General features: G+C 24.9%; 1 protein-coding gene across 1 annotated transcript; it reads left to right on the top strand.

Moving 5' to 3' along the window:
• Positions 1-7,430: 7,430 nt before the first annotated feature.
• LOC8277197 (probable carboxylesterase 15) lies at positions 7,431-8,724 on the top strand. Its single transcript, XM_002525499.4, has one exon. The coding sequence runs from the start codon at positions 7,533-7,535 to the stop codon at positions 8,544-8,546; it is 1,014 nt and encodes a 337-aa protein (XP_002525545.2). The 5' UTR covers positions 7,431-7,532; the 3' UTR covers positions 8,547-8,724.
• The last annotated feature ends 429 nt before the right edge of the window (positions 8,725-9,153 follow it).

Genomic DNA, 9,153 nt, shown 5'->3' with positions numbered 1-9,153 from the left:
CAAATTGCTAGAAGGTAAAAAAAAAATATATGTTTAATATATATTGAAGAAAAAAAGTATATGTGTAGTATACTTTTGACATAAACTAAATAAAGTAGATGTTGATTTTTAATTATATTTATGTTCAAATATTAATGATATGAAATGTCAATTTTATTTAATATTAAAATTTAAATGAATAATTTAGTCATTTTTATATTTGCATGTATTTTAAAAAGTTAAAAGGAATGTGAAGCATTAATAAAATAAAAGTAAATAATATCAAAAGGTATATATTTAACCAAAAATAGTATCTTTAAATATATGTTAGGTATCTAAATCTTTTCAAATGAAAATAAAATATAAACTCAAGAAAAGTTGAACGATAAAAAATATACATTTGCTAAATAATAATATATTTTGAGTATCTGAAATTTTTTAAAATGAAACAAATTTCAATTCAAATGTTCAACAATAAAGAGTATATGTGTTATTAAAATATAATATAAATCATGTATTTGTAAGAAATTTAAAACTAATTTTGAAAAATAAAAATGATGAAAATTGTAAAGAATGAATACTTCTAAAAATAATATAGATAATTTTAAAAAACTAAAAAATAGACATATTTTTTTATTATTCTTAAAAAATAAATAAATGGTGAAATTTACTCGATAAACAATTCTAAATTTGTCTAAAAATAATTAAACTTTTTAAGATACGTCTTTGACAGATTTAAAATAAATTTATATGGGCTTATAGATTCAAAATCCATAACTTGCACGTGAATAGTTTTCATAATTTATATGGGCAGCTTTACCTCAAGACTTTTCATAATCAAATTTTAATTATTTACATGTCCGTTGCACGAATATAATTATTATTTTAATAATGAAAATAAATTATAATTAAGTATTAATTATTTATCCGTACATTATACGAATGTTATTATTATTTTAATAATAAAATTAAATTTATAGATATAATTTAATAAAAAATTTAATATTTAATATTAATTTGTAAGATTTTAGAAAAAATATAGCAAACTAGCTATTTTTAAATTCTTTAATTTTTTTAAAATTTTAAAATTCTATTAATGAAATTTAATATTATATAAATTAATATATCAATATAATTGATATTACTGGGTTTAGGATTAAAGACTTATTATATAGTTAAAGGTTAATTTATTATTAAATATAATATAAAAAATATAATTTAAGATATTATTTTCTAGAATTTGAATTATTATCTAACTATAAATTAATTTATTAGTTAATATGATATTAAAATATAATTAATATGCTATTTTTTAGGATAGAATTAGTATCATTATCTGATTAAAAAACTATTTATTAGTTAATATAATAGTAAAAAATAATTAATATGCTATTTTTTAAGATTAGAGTGTTTAATTAGAAATATAACTTATGAATCAATAAATTAATAGAAAAAATTATAAAATTACATATAAGCTTGAATCTCATGTGTCAAAAGTAAATACACATGTTAAAATAAAAATTTCTGTTAAAAATTAAGCATACACATCAAAAAATTAATTTCTAAAAATTATATATATATATATTTATATAATATTTCCGAAACTCACAAAGAAAAAAGGAAGCGAGTGAGACAAAAAGAGAAGAAACTTGGACAAAAAAATAAGTAACTTGGGCAAAAAGAAACGAAGTGACTTAGACAAATATATATATATATATATATATTTGTTTATTTAGCGAAAGATATCTTGCCTTTTAAAAATAAAAAAAATTTATTGGTTACTGTTCTTTTAAGAAAATTTATTTTATGATTTTTTTAAAAAAAATTCTTATGACTTTTTTGAAAATTTTTATTTAAGCAATTTTTAATTTTTTTAAAATTTAATCAGGAAAAAAAATTAAAAGTACATATAAAAGATATCAAACAGATATTATTTAATTTGTATTATTGTGAACCAGCCAAATGTGATAGGTTTTTCGTTTCTATATTACATCTTTATATTTGTTATCAATAAATGAATGATATTATTCTTTTTTAAACAATAGTGTATTTTTATCTCATGGAAATATTTATTTTAAAAAATACATATGAATATATAATTAAAATAAAATAAAAAAAGACATTTAAGTATGCTAAGAAGGATGATAATTTTGTGTTTATAACAGTTATTTAAATTTTTATAATAATAAAAGAAAATTAATAGAAATAAAGGATAAAAATAATACCGACTTAATTTTATTTAAAAAAATAGTACTAAAACACTATCAATAAAATATTAAATGAATATCATAATCCAGCTCCAAACTGAGGCACAAATTTGTTAAGCCTTTTAAATACCGATATAGAGTGCTGCTATAAGGGCCTATGTTAGGAATTGGACCCTGTAATTTATTAGTGGTAAGGAAACTACAAGGAAATCAGAGGCAAGAAGAAGAAGCATCACAGACACATGCAGAAGAAGATCAATTTAAAGGAGTGGGAATTCAGAGGAAAAAAGAAAAAAGAACAGCAAAAAGAATTCAAGAAATGAGAACTTTCCAATGTCCAAAAAAAGCAGAATTTTGAGAAAGACATCACTTTCCTTATGATTAACATATTAGTTATGTGTGAAAGAGAAATGGATTTCATTAATAACAAGCTGGAAGTTATCTTATTAAAACATTTTATTGCGAGAATTCATGAAGAAAAATCGTAAAAGAAAAAAAAAATATAATATATAATTTATTAAAAAATTAGTCAAATCAAATGCTGTTGAGCCGGTTTCTCGATATATTTACTAACCAATTTTATTGTATCAAACTTTCAATTGTAGAACCTAATGGATGAAAATGGCTACTAAAATCTATAGAATAGTGGTGAGCTTAACAAATCTAAATTAAAAAAGAAAAGAATTGTAAGAAAAAAAAGTGTGGCATTGATCAATGAAATTTGACTTTCACTAATGACAAAATATTTTAATAGTTGTTTAGACTTGATTAAAGTCTTTAAAATATGAATTTAAATTACAACCGAACTTAAATTGTGAACACATCAATATATTTTATAAAAATAAACTAAAATTTAAATAATTAGTTTATTTAAATATTATATTAATTTATTACACTAAAAATGTTATTTTTATTTTATATTTTAAATATTATTTTATTTTTTATTATATAGACAATAACAAATTCAACTACTAATATTTACGTGTACTTCACGGAAATTAAATACTATTATATAAAGAGAAAGGAGAGAAAATATAATTTATTATGTTTAAAAAGACATATTATAAATCAAACTGAGTATGTTTCAACCTAAATAATAATATTTCAGAAGTTGGAGCATAGGTCCACCCCCAATCCTTTTTTTTTTTTTCCTTTTACAAATCAATTTGAAAATCTAAATTGACTAGAAATAATAAGAAAAGGAAATTTTAATCAAATACGTGAGATAGCCTTTTCTCTTAGAAATAGAAAGAATTTTCATTAAATTTGACTGAAATGGCATCAGAGATTATCTTATTAGAAAACTTTGTCATATAAAACTCTCAAAGGGAAAAACCATACCAAGAAAAGAGATCATGAATCAGAAGGCCATGAAGCCATAAAGGTGCCTCATTCTCCAACCAAATGAATTCAATCCCAACTGAGAGTCCCGGATGTACAAGGCTATGAGCCACTTTGTTGCTTGTCCTAAAAATAAACACAAACCTGGTCACATTAGCCAATCAGACCTAGCTGCTTGAGTTTTGAATTAACATACCCGTCTTATCCATCAACTCTTACTGCCATTTTAAGAAACTATAATACAACTTCTTATAAAAATTAATTATCAACACAAAACGATAAAAATAAATTTAAATTTTTTAAATCAATATTGTGAGAAAATAATATTCAGAAAAGAAATAAAATAAACTAATAAAATAAATATGCAATGAAATGACTTTAATAAACTATATGATAAATACCGTATTTAACCTAGTCAATTACTCAGTATTCCCTCTGTTTTAACCTTAAAGATAGATGTAATTGAATGAAATAGTGCTATTTCTTTTTCTTTAATTACCTAAGCTAATGATATAACTAAAATTTCTTATACCAATATAGATTGAAGTAAATATGATGTTTCTAATACATTCAACTAAAACTAATAAAGATCTGAAGATAAATAAATCACTCATTAAATAAAAGTATAACAAGGTTCATACGTAAGTAAAAAAACTAAATTAAACACTTATAGAAACTAGCCTAATATATTTAACTCAATGATTATGATTATTAAATAAAAAGACATTAAAACAAAAATAAAAGTAAAATCTTTCTCTAGATTCAAAATTTTTTCAAGATAGGAAAATGATTGATCATCGTTTTTCTTCTTGAAAACCTCCTTCAATCTTAAAAGAATAATTGAACTAAAAAGTAAAGTGTTTGGAGAAAAAGAATTGTAAAGAAAATTGCAGAAAAAAGAATGATGGATAGATGTAGAGATATGGCGGCGAACAGATAAGAGAGACATTTCTTTCTCCTTTTAAAACTAAATTTGTAGATATATATATAGTGAGTCCTCCACCAAGATTAATCTTCCTAAATATATGTATATCCAAGATAATACACATTATCTCCACCAAATATTATCTCATAATATTTCGGCTAAGCCTGGTAAAGTAATCAGTCCACGCGTCTCACTCTTAGGTCTTAACACAAACATGTCCAATAAAACTTATTTTTTAATATTTTTTTCTATATTTTACTCTCTTAGCTAATATTACATGGAAATAGACAATTAAATTTAAATGAGTATAAACATTTATTCATTTTTATATATAAAAATTATAACATTAAAATTTTAAAATAACTTATATATGATTTCGACCAATTATAAATTAGTAAGCTAGCAGCTACCATGCATTCCCCTTTGAATTTCAAATTACCACCCCAACATCACAATTCCCAATTTCTCTATAAAAGCAGCAGCCTTCCCAGTTGTTCTTTAAAAGCAGCATCAGTGTTTCCTCCAAAGAGTATTGTTTTTTCTTCTATTTTTCCTGGAAAAGAACTATTATGTTTTTTCTGGTCTTTTACACTTTTAGTGACGACTTAGACTTATTATTTTTTCAGCTAGATTTTTTTTTATTTTATTAAGAATTATTTTTCATTTTCAATTATTGTGCGTTTAGATACATTAATTTATATTTAAAATTTAAATTTAAAATTTAATAGTTAAAATCTAACATTTGAAATTCGTTAATTTAAAAATCCTCTATCTGGATAGTATAAGAATTTGAAATTATATATTTCAAATTCATTGTTTGAATATTTTTTATTCAATAAATTTAAAATAACTACTACATTTAAATATTTTTTAAAAATATTAAATAAAAGTTTATTGTCATAAAAAATAAAGCTAAATATAGAAATATGTTTTTTTAAATAATAACATAAAATAAAAAATTAAAATAAAAAAATTCATCAAATATTATTTAAAATTCAATCATTAGCTGGTTGTCTTAAATTCTTTTTATCAATTTGTATCGTACTTGTATTTGAAGCAAAGCAACTGAAATTTAAAACTCGTTTAGCCTAAATAAATTCAAATTTTACAAAATATCAAAAAATCAATTATAATTCAATACATTTATATACCATATGAATAAAGTACATAACTTATGTATCATAGAGGGTAAGTTGTTTATAGTTATCTACTTAATAAAACATATAAAAAAATGCATTAACTCTATCTATTGTTTTTTTATTTATTTTATAAAAGAAAAATTTCATAAATGGACAAAATAATAATAAATTTCTATAAAGTAATATAAAATTAAATTAAAATAGCATAATGGTAATGTAATATTGCATAATGATCTCCATCACCATATAAGAAAAAACTAAAATTACTTGATTTGGTCTAGTTAAATCATAACTAAACCAAAATAATTGATGTAATTAGATTTAAAAACTAAAAAAATAAAATTATCAAAACAGTGTTAAAATCATTTCTTTTATCGGGTTAAAAATTTGACTATTTTAATCGAACTCTCTTTGTATGTCTCTCTGATTTTTGATTGTTTCTTTAATTGTTATAACTACTTTACATTAATGATATCATTAGCGGAAACTGAAATTTTAAATTTTAATTTCATTATATTTTTCGTATGTTTTAGTATTAATTTTCTAAATTTTTTTAAAAAAATGTCGTGAAAATCAATTTTCTTAAAAAACACTGTATAATTCCTCTATTTTTTTTTTAATTTAGTGGAAAATTTCGTGGAATTTCTGGTAATAATGCTTAGACCCATCGAGTCTTGACCAAGAAATGTTAAATTATAAGTCGTTAAATTTAAAAGGGATACTAATCATGAGCATGTTTCAAGCCTGAAGAATAACAGTTGGGGGGTTAGGTTAGGTCCGCCCCCAATCCCCATTGTCTCTTTCCTTTTGAAAATCTAAATTGACTATGAATAATGAGAAAAATAAAGTGTTAATTGAATACGCGTAATAGTGGGCTGCTTCTTTCACTTTCGCCACAAATTCCTCCTAATAATTTTGTTGTTAAGAACTATTATGTCTTTGTCTTCTACACTTTTAGGGACGACTTAGACTTTTTATTTTTCCAGCTTCATTTTTCCTTTATTTTATTAAAATTAAATAATTTGATTTAAACTCAAACTCAAACTTAATTATATTTCGACTAATATGAATAAACTATGTCAATATATTTGAAAAAGAATATTAATGTAGCGATTTAAATAACATTTCACATAATTATATTAAACCCAGAAATTTCTTGGTTTGTAACCGCTGGACTAAACCCTTCTTCTCCACAAATTCGTCCCAATTTCCATTCAATTTAATAAAGGATGAGAAGTGGATGGTGGTTCCCACGGCTGCATGCATAATTTATTCTTTTATTTTTATTTTACTTTTTTTAATTTTAATATCCCATATTACCAAAAAAAAAAAAATTATCTCTAATGAAATGTAAGAATTTTGACTTTTAAAAAAATTATTATTTAATTTTAATAATATCTTACTAATATAAAATGTGTATATCAATAAATAAAATATTAATATTTTGATATGTATAGATTTTATTTATTTTATCGCCTATATACCGATGCGATAAATGATTGATATATATTTATTAGTTTTATATAATGAAATATATCAATTATTTGATTTATATTAAAAAGAAATTTTTATCTAAACTTGTTATATATTTTAGATGATTGACACATATTTATTATTTTAAATAATAAAAATTATATTTAATTATTTAATATTAAAATATAAAATACTAAATTGAGATAACAGCCTCTCCTATATCGAATTACCTGTTAATATATATATATGATTTTCTACAGTCCAAAAAAGGAAAGACAAGTGCCGTGTAGGACCTTCTCTTTGAATTAAATTAACCCCCACTTCACTTTGAATTAAACTACTATATATACGGTGGCCAAGGCCATCAGAAGTGCTCACCCATTCTCAAATCAACCCTCTCTCTCTCTCTCTCTCTGTCTCCGCTTCAAACATTTCAATTTTCCCACCCTTAATTACAACCTGTTAACTATGGTCCGTGAAAGAAAGCTTGTGGACGAGGTATCTGGTTGGCTAAGGCTCTATGATGATGGTTCAGTCGACCGTACATGGACTGGACCGCCTCAGGTCAAGTTCATGTCTGAACCAGTCCCTGCCCATGACAATTTCATTGATGGAGTAGCCGTAAAAGACCTTACCATTGATTCAGAGTCAGGTCTTCGTGTTAGAATTTATCTTCCAGAGAATAAAAACCAAAAGCAAAACTATAATAAGCTACCAATAATCATCCATTTCCATGGTGGTGGCTTTTGCATTAGCCAAGCTGATTGGTATATGTATTATAACATATATACTAGGCTTGCAAGGTCTGCTAATGCCATTTGCGTCTCTGTCTACCTCAGGCTAGCCCCTGAGCACCGTCTTCCGGCTGCTGTTGATGATGGGTTCTCCACTCTCCTTTGGCTACGTTCTTTGGCTAAAGGCGAATCATATGAGCCTTGGGTCAATGATTATGGCGATTTTACTCGTGTTTTTCTTATTGGAGATAGTTCAGGAGCGAACTTAGTGCATGAAGTATCTTCACGTGCTGGTCGCGTGGATCTTACTCCGGTAATTCTTGCCGGCGGAATTCCGATTCATCCGGGTTTTGTCCGGTCGGAGAGGAGTAAATCCGAGCTGGAGCAACCGGAGTCCCCTTTCTTAACCTTAGATATGGTTGATAAGTTTTTGGGTTTCGCTTTGCCAGTTGGATGTACAAAAGATCATCCAATTACGTGTCCAATGGGGTCCGGAGCTCCACCGCTTGAGGGCCTGAATTTGCCGCCGTTTCTGCTGTGTGTGGCGGAGAAAGACTTGATAAGGGACACAGAGATGGAGTACTATGAGGAAATGAAAAAGGCAAATAAGGATGTGGAGTTGCTAATTAATCCTGGAATGGGTCACAGTTTTTACCTCAACAAGATTGCCTTGGACATGGATCCACTTACCGCTGCAGAAACTAATAACCTAATTGAAGGAATTATAGAGTTCATCGAGAAGCACTAAAATGTCTTCACTGATCTTCAAGGGATTATAGTTTGTGTAGTAATTAGAGTCATAATGATATAAAGCATGTGTTAATGTGTAAAAAAGAAATTATAAAAAGATCTTCCTGCTCTGAGTGTACTAATTATGTCCACCAGTTAGATGGCTAATAAAATCTAAAACTTTATTAATTTTATAATATTTTATGTCGCTTATTTTATCATGTTGCATGACTTCAAAATTGAAGTGATTTCATTCCTAAAAGCCTTTTGATATTGGTATTTCATTCAATCGCATGTGTACCATTAATATATAACTGATAATCGATAAATTAAATTATTAATAAAATTTTATTAATTGTCATTATTAATATATTAGTTATTAATTGCTGGTTAATGATTTAATCAAACAAGTTTTTAGTCTGACAGTTGTGAGAAACAAGTTCTAATTTGTGTAAGACTAATTTATCTGAAAAAGCAGAATGGCTTGGATAGATATTGGAACTTAATAATGTAATCTTTCTCCCATAAAAGGTTAATAAAAGAAAAGTTTATTATGAAAAAAAAAAAATGGCTTCTAGATCTTTTGTAAGTATATGCTAAGTTCAAACTCTTGTGTTTCCTTGACC

This window comes from Ricinus communis, chromosome 8 (assembly GCF_019578655.1).
Source record: "Ricinus communis isolate WT05 ecotype wild-type chromosome 8, ASM1957865v1, whole genome shotgun sequence".
Taxonomy (NCBI): Eukaryota; Viridiplantae; Streptophyta; class Magnoliopsida; order Malpighiales; family Euphorbiaceae; genus Ricinus; species Ricinus communis.
This window is presented reverse-complemented; position numbering and strand designations above follow the sequence as displayed.